The 22682-nt window shown below is 34.6% G+C and overlaps 2 protein-coding genes and 1 long non-coding RNA gene across 3 annotated transcripts; all 3 read right to left on the bottom strand.

Annotated features, from left to right (window-relative positions):
- Window positions 1–517: 517 nt before the first annotated feature.
- Window positions 518–1459, bottom strand: LOC130735488 (uncharacterized). Its single transcript, XR_009018470.1, has 2 exons — window positions 1014–1459; window positions 518–895 (listed from the first exon to the last, which is right to left on the bottom strand). It is a non-coding gene; the product is annotated as an uncharacterized LOC130735488 (long non-coding RNA).
- A 154-nt stretch (window positions 1460–1613) lies between these two features.
- Window positions 1614–4348, bottom strand: LOC130738500 (peroxidase 47-like). The gene is made up of 4 exons (XM_057590489.1): window positions 4080–4348; window positions 3369–3557; window positions 2948–3110; window positions 1614–2289 (listed from the first exon to the last, which is right to left on the bottom strand). The coding sequence occupies exons 1-4, from the start codon at window positions 4287–4289 to the stop codon at window positions 1910–1912; spliced, it is 942 nt and encodes a 313-aa protein (XP_057446472.1). The 5' UTR covers window positions 4290–4348; the 3' UTR covers window positions 1614–1909.
- Window positions 4349–9594: 5246 nt separating this feature from the next.
- Window positions 9595–21375, bottom strand: LOC130738499 (histone-lysine N-methyltransferase ASHH3-like). The gene is given in 17 exon segments (XM_057590488.1): window positions 9595–10124; window positions 10983–11079; window positions 11158–11203; window positions 11353–11434; window positions 11560–11600; window positions 11602–11618; window positions 16655–16781; window positions 16934–17014; window positions 17134–17305; window positions 17402–17480; window positions 18064–18163; window positions 18816–18921; window positions 19158–19290; window positions 19832–19875; window positions 19973–19998; window positions 20847–20888; window positions 21239–21375. Coding segments are annotated over 15 exon segments (1152 nt in total). The 5' UTR covers window positions 20873–20888; window positions 21239–21375; the 3' UTR covers window positions 9595–10124; window positions 10983–11007.
- Between the last annotated feature and the right edge of the window lie 1307 nt (window positions 21376–22682).

Raw genomic sequence — 22682 nt, 5'->3', positions numbered from 1 at the left:
GAAGTGTGAGGTATGAAGTTGTGTTATGATAAAGAAATTAGATGAAATAATCAATTTTTATATAACTTGCATGACATCTCATAATCAAAATTTCAATTGACTTTTGGAAAAAAAAAATGCATTTAAAAATAAAGGTTAAACTTTAAAGTTCAAAAAATATTTGAATTTAAATAATTATTTGACTTGGGAGTGAGAATGTAGTTTCAAAAAAAAAAAGTTTAAATACTCTGGAGGTCCCTAAAATTATATGGTGTATGAAAATAAGTCCCTGAATTTTTTTTTTCCAATTTGGGATCCCTGAAATTTGTTTTTTAATTAAAATAAGTCGCTACCCGTGTTTCATGCTTATGTGGCTCATTTTTTACATAGTCATCAATTTCATGTGTATTTTTTTTTCTTTTATTCCAAGTGTGTTAATGAATTATAATTAATAAATTTATTTATTTAATTAACAGATATTAAGACTTAATTAAAAATAAAATTACACTAATATGATTTTAAAATTAACTAAACCTAATTAACACATACTTCCCTCATCTTTTCTTTTTCAGATCACTTTTACAAAACATTATCTTCAAAAACAAAACATTCCTAAACCCAGTTTTCATGAAGATGAATAGTCCCTTGAACCTGATCCATTACCAACCCAGAACGAAAAAGGAAAAATCACAAATTCTGAAACCCCACTTGAAATCATGAATCTAAAACACAATGAAAATTCCACAATTAACATCGTTTCCCCAAATCTTATAAAGCTGCCAATTACCAAGTTCTTATGCATCTCCTTTCCATGGCTTCAACTCCATGAGTTCAAGGACACCAACCACCATAAAGCAAGACACCAGCCACCACAGAACAAGGAACCAACCGCGAGATTCCATCTCACCACCGCACCCTAAAACATGCAAAACCCCAAACCAAAAATCCCAACCCAGATCAGAAAGAAGAGGAAGACTGAGGATGTCAAAGGATGTACACAGAGGATATCAAAGATGCAAGATCTGAGTTGCAACCTGTGACCACACCTACTCCCACCATGACGACGACGAAAACGCAAACCCAAACCACCACGGTTGCAACCTTTGCATTTTGTTGTGCAATTTTGGAGAAAGGAGCAATTTTGATTATAAATACTTACCCAAACCCTATATCTCTGTTGTTTTAGGGCCACGGTGTTAAGGAGGTGGGGTGAGTTGATAAACAAGAGAGGGAACAGAGGTGGTGCAGCCGGTGTTAACAAGGTGCTGTTTGGGATGAATTGGATGTTGTGTGCCAGTGGAGCTTCGAGGTCCATGAGTTTTGTCCATCTTTGATTTGGGATGATTAGGGATTAGGGATTAAATTTAAACTTAAAATGTTTAATTTTTTTTATTAGACCATGTGTAATAAAAAGAAATTATAAAAGTCATGTGGAATCAATGACTAGGCAAAAATAGAGCCACATAAGCGGGTAACACGGGTAGGGACCTATTTCGATTAAAAACAAATTTCCAGGGATCCCGAATCGGGAAAAAAAAATTCAAGGACTTATTTTCGTACGACATACAATTCCAAGGACCTCCAGAGTATTTAAGCCAAAAAAAAAATGTGAATATTGAAAATAGCCCATAAAATAGTAGAAATCAATATAGTCTCGCTCTTTTTTTTTCTTTTGATACATCGGAAGATATAGTCTCGCTCTTTAAAAAGAGTAATTTAATTTATATGATAGAGGGTTGATTTATAAATGTAAGAGTAACTCTACTCTTTTCCAGTCCTGCAACAATTACAATAATATAGATAGAGCAAACCATACACATTTTTCTGATAACATAGATCAGATACTGTAAACTAATGGTAACTTTCTAGAGTTTTCTTGAACAAGTGAACAACAAAACTCTCCTACTTCATACACTCACAGACCCACAACTCAATTTATCTTGTGACAATTTTTTCTCACTTCCCCCCTAGAACCTTCTTTGATATCGAGCAAGCTCATCTTCACCATTGCCTGTTGGAAATCCAGGAAAAACAAGGCCTGGTTCATTGCATAAGTGTTCACGATGTTCCTAGTTTTGGGGCTATTGTACAGTGTTTGGTCTGATGTGAGAACCCCGTTGTTTGAGACCAGAGAATTGAAGTAGGCATTGTCAAAATCGTTCCTTGTGGGATCAAAGGATTGTTCAGCATTGTCACCAGCGCTGCATGTTTTGGAGAGTGTCTTTGCAAACTCTGTGTCCAATGTTGGGTCTTGTTGGGTTAGTCTGTTCTTGAAAGATGTGCACCTTGCTACTCCTAATGTGTGAGCTCCTGCAGAATCCAAATCTTAAATGATAATGTTTTCCATCATAATTTAAACAAAAATGTTGCATAAGTTAAGTCTCACTGAGGCAGAAGATAAACAGAACTTAGCATACAGTTACCACCCAAATAACTATTAATCTTATTTATTTTCTTATAATGTATAGAATGAGGTAACAATTCCAACAAGTTTGTTCTATATATTTAAATCTTTGGAAATAGTACATGTTAGTCAATGTAATGAGTAGGAAGAGATCTCCTAGAATTGGGGAGAATTCTAATATATGAAGTCCTAGCTAGCAAAGTTAAGCAAAAATGAAGAAGATTGATTCATTGTTTGTTTATTCCCAAAGGCAAGGGTAATGTTTCTTGCTCACAAAAAGAAAACAAGAAAAATTCATCACAGACATCACAAAAAGTAAATGAACTGATCAATTTCCTTCATTTCTTTTTCTTACTTTATACACACTCCAACCTTTTTCATCCACTTATGTCTTTTTCTGTCCTATTCCTCTATGCAATCAACCATCATTCCTCTAACTAACCATTGACCAATTTCTCAAAGTTCAGTTAGTGCTTATAATAATTTGGGAATTTGTCAAAATCTTAAAATTGTCATTTCTCTTCAAAGTTTTCAACACAAAAGTACTCTTGGGCATATTATTACCAGAGAGAGCCACCACATCTCTTACAGAGAACCCATGTTGCCCAAACATTCTGATGAGATCAGAAGCATTGAAGGAAGGGGCTGGCAGATTGAAAGTATCCTCAATTTTAGACCTTGTTCCATCTTTTCTTCCTTTAGGTATATCATACACTGGACCCCCAGCCTGCTCATATGTCACATAGATAATATTAATAATATATCTTTCGGAAAATGGAACTTCAATTAACAATGTATAGCACGTCAGCTTCTTTTTTCTCAGAATCAATTCTTACATTCAGAAGCTACTGACAAGAAGCTTCTTCTCGAAATTGATTCTGACTTTAAAATCAATTGTAAAAATGTTTCCAAACATGCACATAGTTTTGTATTACACCCGAAAAATCAGGTACTCAATGAGAAAAGTTCAGTAGCTTCATCTTACAAAGAAAACTGCATCTCTTGAAGCCATAGCAACAATATCAGCGCAAGAAACGACTCCAGGGCACCGCTTTTCGAGCTCTTCTTTGATGTCATCTATGATTTCGTAGCCTCTCAAGCTCAAATTTGCAGGTGAATCCTTTTCTGCGGTGTTATCCTTAGTGGAGTCTAGCAGAACAGATCCATCACATCCCTAGAAGAAGAAAAAAACCATTTTGATCAAGAGATGCAACTGAGTTAGTCCTAAAAGAAAAGCATGACATCTAGTTTTCTTAATTATAACTAATTCGGACTAACAAATAAAAGATATGTTTTATTCTACACTTTCGTTTTTGTACATTAGCTAGTTGTGTGTTTTTATTTGGTTCATTTTTATCTCCTCTCCTTGTTTCTTCATTGTGCTACTGCATCCATGTGTGTAAGTGTGATTTATAGCATGTTTGGTTTCATGACAAACACTCTAAAAATAGTTATGGTTAGAAGTTACTAGTCTTAACTTCTGAGTATACCTTTAGATTCACTGCAAATCGTGAAGCCAAATATACACTAATTGCACGTTTGGAAATCCTTCTACAATTGATTTCAAAATTAAAACCAATTATGGTGAGAAGCTTCTCTTAGTGGCTTCTGGATGCTAAACTAGTTGATTCTGAGAAAAGAGAAATTGATCCAAACATGCTATGTGTCAGGGAGGGAGAGAGAAAGAGAGAAGAACCTCTATGAAACAGTCATGGAAGTGCATTCTAATAAGACCAGCTGCTAGGGTGGGATCATTCTGCAGAGCTGTGCTGACTTTGTTCTTAACAATAGGATCAACAAAAGGGCAGCTAAATAAGTAGTAATTCATGTTTAAGTCATCTACTCCAAATGTGAAACCACTCACTATGACCTCCATGACAAAAAACAGTGTAAGCAAATTAGCCATGAGACAATCTTCAATGACTTCAAAGATGTTTTGTACAACATCTTGAGGAAAACCACATGCATATATATATGTATGTTCAGTACATGGTGAAAGGATTGAACTTTGTAAGTAATGGAGCCCAGGAGTACAGAACTTTACAAAGTTGGGAAAAGCTGGCAGGCAACAGAGTGGGAAATTTTGGTCCTTGTTAAACTACTACTCTTAATAAAAAGTTTAATTTCAACATTATTTATACTTTCACAAATTTTGGAATTATTGTACATATTATATACATATAACTGTAAATTATTGTAGAAGACCATGTGCAAAGAACAGATTGAAATAAAAGGAAAAAAATGAAGATATATAGTGGTTTGTCTCGTTTACTTCTTAACCAATTTTCTTGATATATAGTGGACTAGTGGTCAATACAAATGCTGTAATATTAAGCTATATTATGCATGTTGATTGCATGAATATTGGATTTCACCATTCAATGATGTGGAATATCAGTACAAGTCTATTTACCTTACTACAATTATGGAAAACGATGAAAATGTTTGAAACTCAGAAATAACTCACTTTAGGCAAAGCATTTAAGGAATTGAGGTGGGAAAACGATCGATACAGCAGAAAAAGATGAATACATATCCCTTTCATTTTATCTGTATCTAGTTCACTTCTCAGACACGCATTGGGTTACTAAATACTGGGAGTTTTAGTAGAAAGATAATGCAGATAAAAATTTGCTCATGTCTAAACTTCAGGAGATTAAGAGCTTTTTTATTTTTTTAATTGAGACCAGGTATCCACCCTAAGTGTAGTGAATAATTTCTTCGTCGCGGTGTTCGAATACAAAGTGTGAGTAAGAAGTCCCTTGCTTGTTGGCTATGAAGGCTTGTACCTGTTGAGAATTCAAGTGCGGAGTTAGAGTCTCACATTGGTTAAGTTTGGGTGAGGTGAAGACTTTATAAGAGATGTGACCCATAAACCTAATGTCTTAAGGTTTTGGGTTAAGATGTGGCGTCGAGATCTCTTGGTGTCTTCCTCCTCGGCCCATGGGCTCCCCTGTCTCCCCCAACAGTACCTTGTAAATTGCCCCCTCAACTACACTCTGCTCGGCGGTTATGGAGGTGGTGGTGTTCGGAGGGTTTGAGAGAGATTGACAGGGTTTGCTATTGGGAGAGAGACGTTTGCGTGGTGGACGATCGGAGAGGGAGAGAGATATGTTGGTGGATGGTCGGAGAGGAGGCGAGACGGTAGGGAAGGGGGAGGGGTGAAACAGAGAAAGGTGATTAAGGTTCAAGTTAGGAGAACGAGGAAGAGCGAGCTCTCTTCTCTGAGAAGTGAGCTACATTTAACATTAGCGTCGGCTAAGCCGACGCTAATGTTAGCCAAGCCCACACTAATATTTGGGCTAGAGGATGTGGTTCGTACAGTTAGCGCTGGTATGAACAACACAGAGTCATATAATCATTTAGTGTCAGTCTTTTGAGAGGGCTTAGCCAACATTAATTACCGTCATCAAGGCCGTCACACCCATTAAGTGACACAAAGGTGTCTTTTAAAGCTTTGTGTTGGCTTAGCAGACCCTAATTAGCATTCAGGTCAAAGGTGACATTAAACTTCATAGCTAAAACACACATTCTTATAGTGTATATACAACAATTCATCTCATCTCATTTCTTGTCTAATAATTGTGCAGATTCCCACCCCTATAGCTCAGTACCTCATTGAAACCAAATCTTTGAGGAATAAGGACTAAAATACATGTTTTTTCTATAACTTTTAGAGATTGGCTAATAAAGTCACCAAGTAGCCAATAGAGATTCTTCCGTAAATTCTACAGGTATCATTTTACCCTACTTTTTTTCTTCTTTTTTCTTATAAGAAGATGATGAGGCAAACACAATTTATCAAAATACTTTGTAAAATAAGTAATTTATTTTTTGAAGCCTTTTTTTTGACGACAAATATAATAAGGATTTTTTTTTTTGAATAAATGTATTAGGAGGAGCTTTTTTAGAAAACAAACAAAAGTAGCTTATTTTCTTAGAGACCACTGTGTCGTACTTTTATCTATGTTGTCTCTCTACCATCACTTCCATCGCTGCTACCACCTGCGTCGGTGCCGCCACCACCCTCCACCATCTCATCCACCACCTCCTCCAACACCACTCTCCACCACTGTCATTGTTGTCATCGCGGCCTCTATCATCATCTCCACCCTCCATTACCATCTCCACCACCACCACTGTCGTTTTCACCATCTCTACCACCACCATCATCGCTTCCACTACCATAACCATTGTTGTCACCAAGTAACACTCATCTCCACTACCACCACCACCTCTCTGCAACCACCGTACCACTGTCGTTGCCACCATCCCTACCTACACCGCCATCATGTTCCACCATTGCCATCACCTCCACCTCCCCTCCACCACCACCAACACTTACCGCCTCCACCCTCCACCACCACAAGCACGCCAACAACCACCTTCCACCAATGCCACTGCCACTACCATCGTCAACACCATTGTCATTGTCTCCATCGCTACCTTTATCGCCACCGTCAAGACCATTGTCGTCATAAGGTAACACCCATCTTCATCACCACCACCAGTTCCATCGCCACCACCATCATCACCTCCACTACTGCCACCACCATCGTAGCCACAAGGTAACACTCATCTCTACCACCACCCCCAACAGCTCCACCATCACCCTTCATCATCATCACCACCCTCCATCATTTCCACTGCCACCACTACCTCCACCATCCGTCAATGTCGCCAGTAGCCACCACCGTTGCCACTAAGTAACAAAGATCTCCACCACTACTGCTACACGACCACTCACTATCGAGAATTTACAAACTGATGAATAGATTTTACTTGTTTTAAAACTCTACTTTGAGCTTTTACTTAAAAATAATTTTGAAGAAAGAAAACAGAAAATGGATTTCTGAAATACAAATGACAATTTATTTGGGTGTTTTTTTGGGACCACTATAGCATACAACATTTTGTGAATAACAAGCATTTTTTATTAGGCTAATACGTAAGTTATACTCCCTCCGGTCCTATTTATAAGCAGCAAAAAAAAAATTCACATAGTTTAAGAAATGTAGTTAAACTAGATAAAATGCATTAAATTTGTCTTGAATCAAAATAAACTTCCAAAATTACCCTTTGTTATTAGTATTGGAAAGTGGGAAAGAGAGAGAATAATTAATGAGGCACATTTTACAAGTTAGAATTAATAAGGGCATCATTGGAAAAAAAAATTAATATAGCTCAAACTTTCATTTGGTTCTTATAAAAAGGACCAAGATTTTTCTTCTCTTTCATACTTATAAATAGGACCGGAGGGAGTAATAACTACGGATAGGAATGGTGATTCTAACAGTTTTACAATTAACCAAGTCTTAAATCACCGGTTTATACCAAATCTTGAATTACCAGCTTATGGTTTGGTAATTTGGTTAATTCGAGTATGTGAATGACATTACAAGATCGTCATAGAGAAGCCAAAAGGATTAAACCCAAATGTTAAGCTTTAAGTAAAGTTCCCCCGTGATGTGATGACTTCGCTGGAATTAGGTCAAATGAACTGAATATGACACCAAGTGGGGTGGTTGTGTTGTAGCTAGCTGGCTACCATTTCTGGAGATGAAAGAACAAAATTAGATAGGTGGGACAAACTCAATAGTGCAACATGCAGCAGTAGCACGCAAGGAACATGAAATTTCAACGCTCATATTTTTGCTAATGCTATGGACGCGTCTAAGTAACATGCGGGTATCTCTTACTCAATATATGTAGTTGCACTTGAGACATAAACGATAGCATCACGATAAAATTGAGTGATGATAAGTAAAGAAAAGAATTTCTTCGAACACTCTTTTAAAACAGTTTGACATCCTTTTAATCGCTAATGTGTATAACAAGCATGTTGGTGTTATTAAATTATTAGTCACTTTTGGGGCCAAGTGAATTTTAATAAATGATAAACATATAAAAAGTATTGTATATGATACAAAATGTTACTACTAGCATTCTATATATCTTTTTTTTTGGGCAATCTGCAAATCAATTTGCTCATAGGATGAGTGCTCGGCCCAGCAATTACTGAGCATTCCAATTAAAATGTATAATTTTATGTTAAGAGATTTCAAATAAAGCATTAAAATATAAGTTAGCTTAAAGTTTCTAAGAGCTTTTGCAGATATATACAAAAGAGGCCAAAATTCCTTGTCTAGGACCCTCAATCCAAATCAATGATTCCTATTTTTTTTTTTTTAAAGTCAAATAAACACTTCAAAGCCCAAACATAGAATGTACCATAGCAATAAGTAACCAGACCATGACAGGCAGCATAACTTTTTTCTTTTTTGATACATCTATAAGATAAATTAGGGATTGATCCCTAAACCTCCCCCACTCAACCCACATGTTCCCTAACTCTTACTACTTGAACTATCATTTGAGGACGCATAACTTTTTTTCTTACTTCTTCATTGTTAATTGTTCCCGTCATTAGTTCCTTTTCTTTCTTTGCCAAGCAACAATTGAAATCTGTCCATATTCCTCAATCATATTACAATAAACAATGAAAGAGTATGTGGAAAATGCTCTTCAAGCAAGGTTGAAAATTCAAGAAGTGATAAAAGAGGAGAAAAACAATGAGAACAAGACTCACTACACTACAACAAAAACAAGGACAAGACCTATCCATCTTTTCCATACTACATCACAAATAGTCCAATCACTATAAAAGGAAATGTTGGTCGGCTTGATGTGAATTGCAGAAAAGGTGGGAAGATGGGAAATGTTAAGCGAAATTGCAAATCATTACAAATGAGTGTTGCTCAGCAATGAATAAAAACAAACTAAAATTAACAAATAAAGAAAAAATCAAGCAAAAATCTAGAAAAAACCAGAGACAATTGCCGAAAATATTTATAATTATTCTAGTAAAATTAAGAATAACTATGTATACTTCATTGGAAATATCAAATAAAAAAATATTAGAAACATAATATTGACTTAGTTTTTTATAAAATAAAAGTTTTCAAAGTTTTTTAGATGAATTAATAGCAAAAGGGATCTGGAATAGGATCTAATATCATCTTGAATTAGTTTAACTCTACCTCTAAAGCTAACTTATGGGTGCAAAAGATTTGTTTCATTTAACCTTATATCTAGCATAACCCTAGTAGAGGAACATAATGCATGCAGTTGATGAAATCAGTTAGTCGTTAATAGTTAGTTTTAACTGGCTGTCAGTTTGTTACTGGTCAGTCTCCATATACTTACACACATTCTAGACATAAACAATTTGAACATCCATGCATTACAAAGCCTTGGCCATAGAGTAATGATGAATAGAAATTAAACAAAACAAAATCACACATTTACAAATACAAATAGGACTCGTAGAATTACAAATACAAGTGTAAGCGGCATTTATGAATTGGATACAAGCATTCCTGCATTGATGCATCCATTTAAAAGAATGAAAGTAAAATAATATACTTGATACACCTATTGCACAATTCCACGTTGATGGAACAAATTGAATCCTTATTTTACACTACAACAAGGATGGATTTGCAAGATATAATATAAGGATTATTTCCCTGCTTTGAACTATCTTTTAGTCTTGCGTGGTAGTTTGTCAATGGAAAACAAAAGCAACTTTTGTTGATGCTTTTTCAATCAGTAATGCTTTGTGTTAATCAATCCCGCCTCGTATTCTCTGTTGATCAGAGCAACTACAACAAGTATGCAGTATGCACAATTGCACATCCAAAGAAAGAATAATATGCCTCCAACTTTCACTTCCTTTTACCTGCAAAAGAGAATAATACATGTATTGGTACTCTTAACTTTACCATTTTCTAATTTCACAATACTTGCTTATAGCAACAACTCATAAAGGCAATAATTGGCAACATGTGTAAACAGAAGTGGAATGGAACAGTATATTAGTTTCCATAAGAATGAGACTATATGGGAAAATGATAAGATTGGACCATGATAGCAATTTAGAGGGAAAGCTGCTTACAACTGAATGATCAAAATATTCAGAGCTGGATTACATAAACCATGCAACCGTTCTAAATTTTATTCACATGCCTTCCCCTCATGAATTATGAACCATATTTCTCAATCCAGCAAAGACTTGTACGATAATCACCACCAACAACAGCAAAAGCTTTATCCCACTAAGTGAGGTCGGATATATGGATCACACTACGCCATTGAGCTCGAGCTCGATAAAAACCAAATTTTGATGACTATTATTGATAATGAAGTCATTTTTAACAGTATCTTCCAATGTTATTTTTGGCCTCCCTCTAGCACTGTTGACCAGACTAAAGACCATGTTATCAATTCTTTTCATCCAACAAGGCAACAAAATTACACTCTTAATTCTGTTATGGTAAAAACCCCATTCCAGAATGATACATACCGATCACTGATCTTGCACTCAATGTCAGAAACATCCTTCAGAAAGCAGTCAAGAGGGGGAATAAAAGAAAAATTCATGATTTACAAGACAGAATGGAATCAAACATTGAGCAAAAATCAAATTATTTCACCACTTCCAAGCCAACAAATCAAAAGTGCAGCAATTTCGAGAGGTAACATTAAAATATAATATTTAACAAAATCACATAGAGATAGGTGCAAAAGAAATACTCACAAGTATTCCTACCCCAAAAGTAGCATCACAATCTCACAAGTTCCCAATCTTCTTTTGACATATCATAAATCTCAACACAGCCATCCTCAAACAGGATCTGAAATCGTAAATGCATATTCATATTTTATTACAATTTTCATCAAAACTATGAAAACTTAACCAAAGAATCTCTTACCGAGTGTTTTCGGGAATATTTATCGAACCGTAAAATATGCCCAAACCTGTAGCATTATGAGAATAAAAAACAATTCATTTCAAAAAAGTTATACCATGTGAAATTAACTTGTTGAATGAATAATATAAATAAAACTAGATACATGAACTTCATAAAGATAGTATCACAATTCAAAAATAGACAATTTTAGTATACCTCGCATTTCCTAGCTGTTTTATCATAACAATATTACCAATGCAATTGTGTATGCACAGTGATTTGTCAACACGAGAACTTCCTGAAAAACCAAGTACAACAGAAAAAAAATGAATGGTTCATAATATAGGAGATAAAATAAAAAGAGGAAACAATAGCAGATAAATCAAATACAATATAATCAACAAAATAAAGAATCAAGCTTACCGATTTGCAAGCCTCCATTCTGACAAACCTTTCCAGATAGAAAGCCCACAGTTAGTCAACTGGAAATATCATCATAGTTTAATATAAATGCACTAGCTACTAAATTCAATAACAGAGATTGAACTGATTACTTTGGGGTTGATTGCACAGAATAATGGGAAAGAAAATGAAAAAATAAAACATTTGGTATTGTCTTCAGAAAAAGAATCTTCATTCCATCAAATAAAGGAATGATCATTCCCTCCAAAAAGGGGATAGTGTATATCTTATTCCAGCCAATGGGAATCATTCTAATTGTTATATTACCATTGATATCTTTTCAGACCAGAAATTATGTTGATATCAAAAGCCCAAATCCTGAAAGAAACCATGTTTTTTTCTTTAATGCCCTAAGTAGAGCTCTTCATCATCCCCCAACAATGCAGCAAGCAACAACATTAGCTGTCATAACCAGAGGAATGTTCTTTACCTAAGGTGTCTTTGAGGGGCAAGCTATTCATCATCCCAAAGCTATTTTCAGGATAGGTTGCTAAGCATCATGGCAACAATTGAGGTATTACAGGCAATCCTATTTTAATTTTCTCTCACAATTTGTCATTTCAATTTCTCTATTTGATCATTCATGGACATTAAACCAAAACTCAAGCTTTTAGGAGTTGATCTTTGCAAATACAACAAAGTAACTCTGACCTCTAGCCTTAAAGAGCTTTTCAACTAAGATAAGTATTTGGTTCCCAACTTAGGAAAAGCCTTAGAGGTACTGATGAAAACAAAACAAGATAGGGCATTAAGGCGAATGATCCATGTACCTGATCCCATTTGTGGGAAAAGGAAAAAATAGGTAGGGGGGGGGGGGACCTTCTGAAAAAAGTGAAAGTGCAGGAGTTGATTTTAACTTACGTGGGAAGCTATTCTTTAGATGACTCATAATCATATATTTTTCTTTAAATATAAGTATTTGTCAATACAAATTCATGGATCTTTACCTAACAGCTAACTTTTAAAGGTGTCTTTGTTTCTACCTCTAGGTAATTTAAATGGAGTTTAAGGGGCACATTGAGTCATAAATTGAAACAAGTTGATATATCATATAATAAACCTTAAAATATACCAAGATCCAAGCCATAAATCAAAACAAGAAGAAAAGTAGTGGGTCCTTGCATAAAGTTCAAGTATTCAACCCTTCCAAAAAACATCAACAAGATGACAAGATGTATATTACTTTCCTACTTCCAATACTTAGATCCTAGTAAATGATCATAATCTAACTAATTGAATCATTCGTCATCTCAAATGTCAACACTAGCCAGCAGCAATAACAAATAGCACAACAACAACAACAATAAACAAATAGTACTGCAAGAAACATGTGTAGATGGTGATGAGTGTTGAGAAGCACCAGGGAGACCAGAACTAATAGAAGAACAACAAAGGAGACATGTTTCTTTAGTTAATCAGAAATGTCACATGGATCGATGGTAGAAGGACCAAAGTAGGGTTTGGTTTCTCTGAGAATGTGATGTGGGTCTTTCGGAAGAATATTAGTTGGATATTCCTGGCCGTTTTCGTGACGAAATAAAAGAACTAGCCCAAAAAGCACCAGAAACGGATTCAGGTTGTGCAACCCAACCCAGTCGAAGTAATCGTAAGACTCAGCATCGAATCGTGAGTCATGCGACTATAAAAGGAATCCACAGAAAAGCAAGAGGTAAGTAAATGCTCAATATAAAGGGAAAGGAGGCACTCAAAATGCGTGCACATTTGTGTGTAATAGTATTCCATTGGACATTCAAGAGAAAACGATGAAAAAAAAGGAGTACAGGTTGACAAACGCGAAACGCCAGTGTAAGAGCAAGCTATGTATCATATAAAAGCATGCCCTAGGATGTAATTTACTGCTACACTGCAGCCTCCGTCTTGACAACTAAAATGCCATGAACCCCCTTTAGTTGCACTTAATTTTGTTTTAATGCACTAAAAATATCATATAATATCTTTATCATATAACTTCGAGGAATTTAGAATATCTTAGATTATCTGTTAAGATTGATTTCTATATTTCCTTATATGTCATGATTTGTCATCCAATTTAATCAAAATTTTAAATCTAGTATTAGTATAAATAAGAATTAGTGTTTTGTCTTCTATAATATCATTCACATTATAGAGAGCGGACCTCGGCGCAACGATAAGGTTGCTACCATGTGACTTTGCGGCCACAAGTTCAAACCGTGGAAAAATGTAAGGTAAGGCTGCCTACATTAGATCCACAAAGTAGGTTTGGCCCCTCCCTGCACTCCGCGCATAGTGGGAGCTTTGTAGCACCAGGTTTTCCCTCCTTATTACGAGCATTCTTTTCCCTCCTAAAACTAAAGGAATAAACCCTATAACTTTTAACAATATCGAAGCAATATCACCCTCAGTTCTGCCATGTCTCTTCTACCACAAGCATTTCATCCCCTCCTACCATTAAGAAGCAACTGGCCTTGGCTATCCTAGACACAATTTGGCCCCTTTTTTTTGTTGAAGTTGTGGTTTGTCAAGATATTGTCCTAGACATGGTCTGGCTCAACTTTTGCTCCAAATGCAGTGTTGCCCCATCTTTTGTCCAAAACGAGATCTGGCTCAGATGGTCTCCAATCTCAAATTGTATTATTTGAATATCCTCTCTCTTCTAAAGGGTACATTTGAAAAAACTTAAAGATTAGTATGCTTTAGCTGAAGAGAAAATTCAGGATAAATGAGAATATCATATACTATCTTTAATCGTATCTGATAAGAACCTTGGGAGAGCCATATCACAAAAACCAGTCATTGTAATTGAAGGGTCCAATGCCTTATTAAGCCCACACTAGAATTCACATATTTCTGATATAGGACTCAAGTCATACCTTGCAATTTGATCCTAACACCCCACCATGCTCCCAACACCCATGAGGCTGGTTGTGCACTAGCCCTTTGACTAGTGCAAACACTCCAACGTCGGCATCACCACATGCATCGCTCGTTTGCAGTTGAGAGACATGGAACAAGGCTCTTATACCAATTGATAAGAAACAAAAAACCTAATCGTTGTAGATGGAGATCCTACAACCTTATAAACGCCACACAAGAATCTCATTCTTCCCATATAGGATTTAAGTCTCATACCTTGCTATTGGATACTAACATACTGCAATCTTTTCCTTTACTTTCATGCACCAGTGTAATCGTATCTTGAGTAATATAGTGTATCTCCTATCATCTCTATGGATTGGTTTTCATATTTCCTTATATATCACGATTTGTTTCCTTAATTAAGACTAGGAGTATAGTATTAGAATAAAATAAGGATTACTATTTTGGTCTATAATTTTATTATTTCAGGTCTTCTTCTTCCTCTCTTGTACCCAAAGGACAAAACTATAATTTTAAAAAAAATTAATCGCTGCATTTAAGGGGTTTCCAAGTTACCAAAACTCAATAAAATCAGTTCTTAAAAAGCATTATATCAAATGGTTTAAATTATTTATTATCTACACAATATATCAAAATATTACATTGTATTTTCATCTATACACAACCTTAATAAGGTCATGACAACAAGATCACACAAGGCAGCAACCTTACTAATGTGCCAAGGTTAAGCCTCTAAAGCGCAAGTCCAACAGATTTTTACGTTTTATAGATTTCAACATTATTTTTAGTCTATTTTAAAAAATTCAGCACCAATCATCAGATCTTTAAAAACTCATCAAATGTCCCAAACATTTTGAAACAAGGTTTCAGCTGTTAAGGACCATGACTGTATTACACTTTGGCACCTGATCATAAGCACCACTTTTCCCGATTCACCCTTGGAATAAAAACTTCAACACTGACAGGAAAACCCCTCAGCTAGTAGGTATAATTGTTAGTGTATGTTAGTAGTACTGCTAGTAAAGCTGAGTTAGTTTGAGGAAAGAAAACATGTTGCCTAGAAAGTGGAAGAAAGGTTGAAAAGGACGGGTGTTTAGTCATTTGAGAGTATTGGGGCATTTTAGCATTAGCTACTCATACTGTAATCAAGGGCCCTATTCATTGTAATAAAGATATCGGTTCCTATCAAATACACAGTAAGTTCAGCGATTCCTATCAAATACACAGTAAGTTCAGCAACCATATAAATTATTAATGTTATTTTAAAGATTGGCTTTTACCTTTTTATAGGAAGTTGTTCTTCTGTGAAATAGTTACTTTATTTTGAATATGAATACAGTGCCTAATATGGAACCTACTAATAATTCTCCCAATGATGAAACAAAATAGCAAATTGAACTGATACACTTTCAGAAAGCAAATAAGCACCCAAAAAGAAAATATGGATGTGGTGGACTGATATTAAAAAAGGTCATGCAGCCCCCGCCCATTGACTAATCACCCCCCCCCCCCAAATCAAAGGATTCTACAAATGTAGGTACTCACTACAGCGATCTGAACTCATATAACACTTTGTTATTGGAAAAAAAAATCATAACCATAAAAAACATGGGAATACATTTTGGACCATAAAAGGCTCTTTTCTCTTCACTAAGTTTAGTAAATCTCATTTTATGGTGACATACTAACTTCATATTTTCATATACTACCTTAGTTCCTATTTATCTATCTAGAAAGAGAAGAAAATATCTCTTCCTATTTATTTGTCTATATAGTAGTCCACTATTGAGTAGTCAAAAGGTCAAAGGGTAAGATAGGAATTTGAAAACAAATCCAAAAAACTATTTTGTATTTCTTGATCTCTATCTATTCTTCTCTCTGGACAGTAAATTAACAGAGGCAGTATTTCCAACATCAATTATACTCAACAAATCAATCAGCACATATGTGAGGATATGGTGGCACATTCATTGCTATAATAGATGCATTTCTTAATCACAAGTCCAATGAAAGTTTGATAAAGTATATTCATATATCAACCAATTAAAAAGCATTAGCTCACAGCAAAGCTTTGATATAATAAAAGACGCTGAAATTCAGTTCGGTGTAGTACTTTGAAATAATTCAACAACCATGGAGAGTTAGAGAGATATATCTACTCTGGATAAAGTTGCTATGTAAGAGAAGATTAAGCCACCTGATATGCAACTAATTTTAATGCAGCATCTGAAGACATTTTAGGCTTGGTAGGTCGAGCACCTAGCTTACGCCTGCACCCAGCAGCACCACAATGGCAATCTTGATCTGCACCAAACTGAACAAACCTGCTACATAGTTAGAAACAAAGAATCCACAGTCACTGCAATAGAGTCACACTAGCATCATTCCAAAGACACCAAAACTTGCCAGACGCATAGATATTAATGAAAAAGAGATAGTTCAACTGAAATGGTGTATTCAACACAAGTGTTCATACTGGTAATCATAAGTCAGATGCTCGCCCTTTTGTATGTCACGCGTTGCAAATATGCCAATTCGTGTTTCACCATCAACTATCCTTAAGACCAGGAAGAAATAAAGCACTTGTTAGATGAAGCTCCAAACTATTATATTAAATAAGGTCAGATAAAATATCAAATACTACTAAATGACCATGTGAAGCAATTAGCAGTCAACCATTTCTGCATCTCAGTATTGGGGCAGCAGCTATGATTGATATATCTTGACTTGTTTCCCTTATATGTTGCATCTATCACCATATCTCGATTGATTTCACATAGGTAAAAGTTTGTTTCCCCACGATGTTTCATGTTCCAAAGCCTTTCTTCACATGTTTTGTCATCAATAACTGTAGAGAGAGGAGACAATAACATTCTTAAGTAGGTTTTAAAAGGGAAAGCAATTCTCATTTGTAATTGCAGATGGTAAAAACAATTATTATCACCTTCTCCAACATACTCAACAACAAAGTCCCCAAGCTTGATATCTTCATCCGCGACAATTCCAGAACCACATTTCTCAGTCTACAAGCAATGCATTATGTTTAAGTGTAGATACTATGAGAGGAATACAAGTGAATATTTGTAATCAAATAACCTAGCTAGAATATGAGCACATATCTATTATGTGCAGAAAAATAAGGTGGAGGTAATGGGATGATATAGAAGTAGTAGATGGCGGGAAGGAAATAAAAGTGTGATTTAAAATTTCAGATTTACAACCATATATATTGAACAAAAATTAATAGAATAGAACTAAAGAACTTCAACAACAAAAAGAAGGCAGGTAACTCCTGTAACAGCGAAGATATGCATTGCATTAAGATGAACATAAATTGAAAATGGAGCACAAGAGTAACCAAATAAGAACAACATGCTTAATAATCAATAAAGTTCAAATGCCCTATAAACAGAATCCGGATTTCACAATGATCAGAAAATACAGGAATAATTAGCAATAACAGAAATTCCTGTATTTTAGTTTTTCATAGTGTTGAGAATGAAATGAATTACTGAAAATTGAAAGCAATATGCAAAGAAAGTACCAACAAAAATTTATATTATAAGTAACAAACCCCCAAAAAAATCCTGATCCAGAAGTTTATACCTTAACCAACTTCATCTTTTTTATAGGGCGACTCTGAAATGGCTTGTTAAGACATAAGCTCCCACAGTTACAGCCTGAGGAGCAACTAGATTGAAGCATCCTGTAGGGACAGTCAACATAATGAATAGATAAAATGATTGCAGATTTATGTTGATACACTTGCATCAGTAATATAAAATAAAGAGCAGAGATTTTGATTACGTATACAAATAAAACAAAAAGTTATACATCAATAAAATCTAGAAACTAGGTTTTTAGTTTAAATATAACACCACTTCACCAGAGCTTAGCCCCAGTATGATAGCCCAAGGCAATTTCTTGTACTTTTGGAACCAAATCAATCAAGCCATACCACCCCATTTTTTGCTGGTTTTGTGGTGTTTGAGACTCAGCTTGTGAAAAATTCATGCTCAGGGTTCAGATCAATCAACATTGAGAATAATAACAAGATCAATAATGATAATGACAAAAAATTGATGATGATAATATAAATATGCTAATATTAGAATGTTAGAATTATCATATACTTAAGCAATCCCAATGTAATAATAATACACCAGTGTACATAGTATATCCTGTTGAAACACAGTATCAATGACATGCTTTCATTATGGATGCCAGATGATGATATAATTCATAATCAAAGGACACAAGGTAAATTCAGGAACACTACTAACAATGGAGTAGGCATGTACTAGAAATGTAGATCAATACATGAAAAATGTCATGAAGTACAGACATGGAATACTTACCCACAGTGGCAATCTCTACCACATACAGGTGGAGATTCAGATGAACAGGAACAAAATATGCCATCATCATCAAACCGTCTCTTGAACTTCTTAGTGAGATATATATCTTAAATTAATAAGAACCAACAAAAAATATTATCTAACACTATACGACAGGTAAACAAACTATCTAACTGTAACCGGATTAAATAGTTCAGAAGAAATAAAGGAATTACAAACAACACTAGGTGACATATTAGCTGGGCCAACACACAAAGACACCCATAAAGCAGAGACTATACTGCACTACATGCGATAAGGAGTGATTATGAACATTCTCTGACCAACATGTACAAAGGATACTGCGTTTTATATGAATATACTCCATTGCCTTCGACTTATGAAAACAATCTGGAAGTTCAAAATCAACAACAGGCTCCTTAAGCTCCTTCACCAACTTGTTGAATATAGCTCCAAAATGAGTCAGCTCAGAATTCTGTTAAACAGAAAAGGCAAGGATCTCACGCAACAGCACAAAACTAATTTAAAAAGAGAAAATTTCATTGACTATAACCTTATTAAAACTGCCATAAGCATGATGTCAAAATGGGAGCAATTGAAGTAACAGTAAGATGAAAGCAATTGAAGTAGAAGAATCTTCATATAACTTCAATTGTCTTATGTAAAATGGGCAGGTTTGAGTTAATTAAGGGCATAAGTTGGTTAGTGATTGTTTGTACTAGAGTATCTGCTATGTTCACTCATGTTGTTTAATTTTACGCCTTAATTGACACTTGAGTTGGTTAATAGTTAAGCTAAGTCAGCAGTGTTGTTCCCATGGAAGTTAGTTAGTTAGTTACAATATTGTTACTGTCAGAAAGCTCTCTGTAAAACTATATATCAACATGTAAGCACTCTGTCAGGGGGAATAGTAGAAATTTACATAACCACTTCCACAGAAAACCTAATATGATTACATTGCTAAATTATAAAGAACTTGAGAAGGAATAATCAACGGGATGACAATATAAAACAACCTTTTTCATGGCAGGCATGGAATCTGATAGAGAATTAGATGTTCCTGTGTTGATCAGCTTGGATCTTAGTTTTCAATAGAGGATCAAACCATACATTGGATATTGAAAATCAGTGCCACAAAATCCACAGACAAGACTTACTTGATTCCTTCAAAGGCTTACTAGGCCTACAACATGAAGAACAGTTTGTCAGCATCAAGTAATCACAGGCATCACATCATAACTCAACATTGAGGTTCCAGAATCAACTAATCAAATCTAACATCCTCAATCAGATAGATGCACAAATAGATTTTCCTTAACATGTTTGTGCAATGAGACAGGCTGAGTAGCAGAAAGATGGTTCAATACTTGTTCCTTTCAGAATGTCAAACGGATGGCTCAAAAAAAATTTAATTGAAAACCATAGTGTTTTATTTTGGTCTACTTCAATTTCATCTATAAGGGGAACTATTAGTCCAAACGTCAATTTAAGATGACAGTTACATTTAAACTGATATCAAGTCTCAGCCATCCCTTCCAAGTTCTTTATGAGAATTTATAACTGCTGATAACTACCTTAATTTCTTAATAATTATACAATTTTGAATGCAGAAATAAGTGCCTCTATTGGAGAATTGTTAAGCAATGATCAATTTAATTCCCTGAAATCTCAATCCCCAAAACATATTATTCTTTGTTTAGAAGATAATCCCCAATTTGCAACTCTCTGCCACCTTTCATTCCCCCATTCTCAATCTACTACACTTCAAAATCTTCGCAATACACAACTTTTCAAACTATTCCATCACAAATTACTACATTGCATTTGAGAAGTCATATTCTTAATAAACTAATTGCTTCATTCAATAAGAGCATTATTCCCAGGAAAACAAAACAGAACAAAGACCAATTTATCTCACTCTAAAATCCCAATTCAACCACATTCCCATTGTATTGTATGAAAAATGAAAAGAAAAGAAAAATTCAGCAAATTCAAATTGAAAAAGAGAAGCAAATGTGAAACTCAACATACTTATTTCCCCTCCCCCGAGACCCCATTTTCCTTCATCCGAACCTGAAAGAGAAAAAGTCAAACAAACAAATTAAACAATTGAAAGATTCAAACTTTCCATTTCCCGCTGTTGACTGAGACACAACAACAGTGTGAAAAAAAAAACGAGAATTATGAAATATAAAACAAATGTAGTCAAACACAGATCGATGGTAGAAAGTGAAGAAAACGACAACAATTTTGACGAAAACCCAAGAAAGATTGTTGAATTGAATTGAACCTAAAAGGGGGTGATTGAAGATTGCAGAAGAAGAAGAAGAAGAAGAAGAAGAAGAACGAGTAGAGTGTGAGTGAGAGGGGTAAAATGGGAATTAAGGAAAATTGAAGAAGAGAGAAAGGAAGAGAGAGAGAACCTGGAAAATGCGTTGAAGAAGAAGAAGAAGAGAAAAATGAGATTGGAAGTGACGATGTGTAAACTTATACTATGAAAAAGAAAGTGACGTGGCCGTTGGTTGGTTAGTTCCTTCAGTTTTCAAACCTCGCCGCTCCGCAAATAGGGTTCTGTAACTTCTCTTTACTCTACTTCTCATTCTCATTTCCGAAAATAATGCTTATTTAATTATTATTTATTTTACATCATTCAAATTAATTTATTTCATTTTTTTGAATTAAAATATGAATTAATTTTAATTATTTTAAATATTAATTTTTTTATGTAAAATATGATAGTATAAACCTCTCTTGCATTTCATATTTCAAAAGTTTTTATTTAAAAAAAAAATCTAACTTCTGTTTTTTTATTCGTGTTGTATTTTAGATTTTTTTACAAGTTTTATTTATTTACCTTTTAAATTTCAAAAGAAAACCGTAAGAAAAAACTAACCATGTAAGTTTGAGTCGGTTAATAATCCCTGTCATAGTTCATTCATCCCCATTTCTCTTTAGTTTCACTCATAAATTTACTTTATGAAATTGCAATAAAAAAAATTACTTTATAATATTGGCACATGTTCTTGCACGGTTAATTTTATTGTTTCTTAACTTGGGTGTTAATGAGTTTTATATCTTACTGTCAAAAAAAAAATGAGTTTTATACCTTACCGTAAAAAAAAAGAGTTTTATACTTGCAGCTAATCATATTATACCACATAGAATTAGCAGTTCCATTTTTTTATTTTAAATAAAATAAAAATATGATTCGTGATTTGGTGAAAATTAATTGAATGTACGTGTAAATTACGCAGCAACTCTTTTTTTTCTATTTTTTGAAAGTAAAAAAAAAATTTGTAGAAGTCTAATGATTCTTATCATGAATCTTTTAATGATAATGATAATAATAACACTTAAATATGTTTTTGTCCTTATAATATACCTTATTTCCTTTTTTAGTCCTTTTAAAACAAATCCGTTTGTTATTTTCAACATATCAAACGTTGTGTTTTTAGTCATTGACATTAAGTTAAAAATGTTTTGAAGATAGTACGGTACAACAAACGACCATATGCATTAATGTAGACCGCTTGAAGAATAAGAAGCATGAAGAAGAATAAGAACTCTAACTCCAATTTCCAACGTTAGTATTTCAAGGGACTATATAAGGAAGAAGATGAGGAAGATTGAAGACTAGTTATTCATTCTAAGCTTTCATAATGTGCAATCTGTTTTTAAGTCTTTCAATCTTAGTTGTAAAGCCTCTATGTAGTTCTTGAGCTCAAACACTTAGTAAAAACATAAGAGTGCCCTAGTGCTTACATTGCCTACTACTCATATCTTAAGGAGAAAACTCACTAGAGATCTTCTTTACTTTTGTAAAGGTTGTAGAATCTGAAGAGGCTTGTGAAAGAATACATGTGTATG

This window comes from Lotus japonicus, chromosome 2 (assembly GCF_012489685.1).
Source record: "Lotus japonicus ecotype B-129 chromosome 2, LjGifu_v1.2".
Taxonomy (NCBI): domain Eukaryota; kingdom Viridiplantae; phylum Streptophyta; class Magnoliopsida; order Fabales; family Fabaceae; genus Lotus; species Lotus japonicus.
This window is presented reverse-complemented; position numbering and strand designations above follow the sequence as displayed.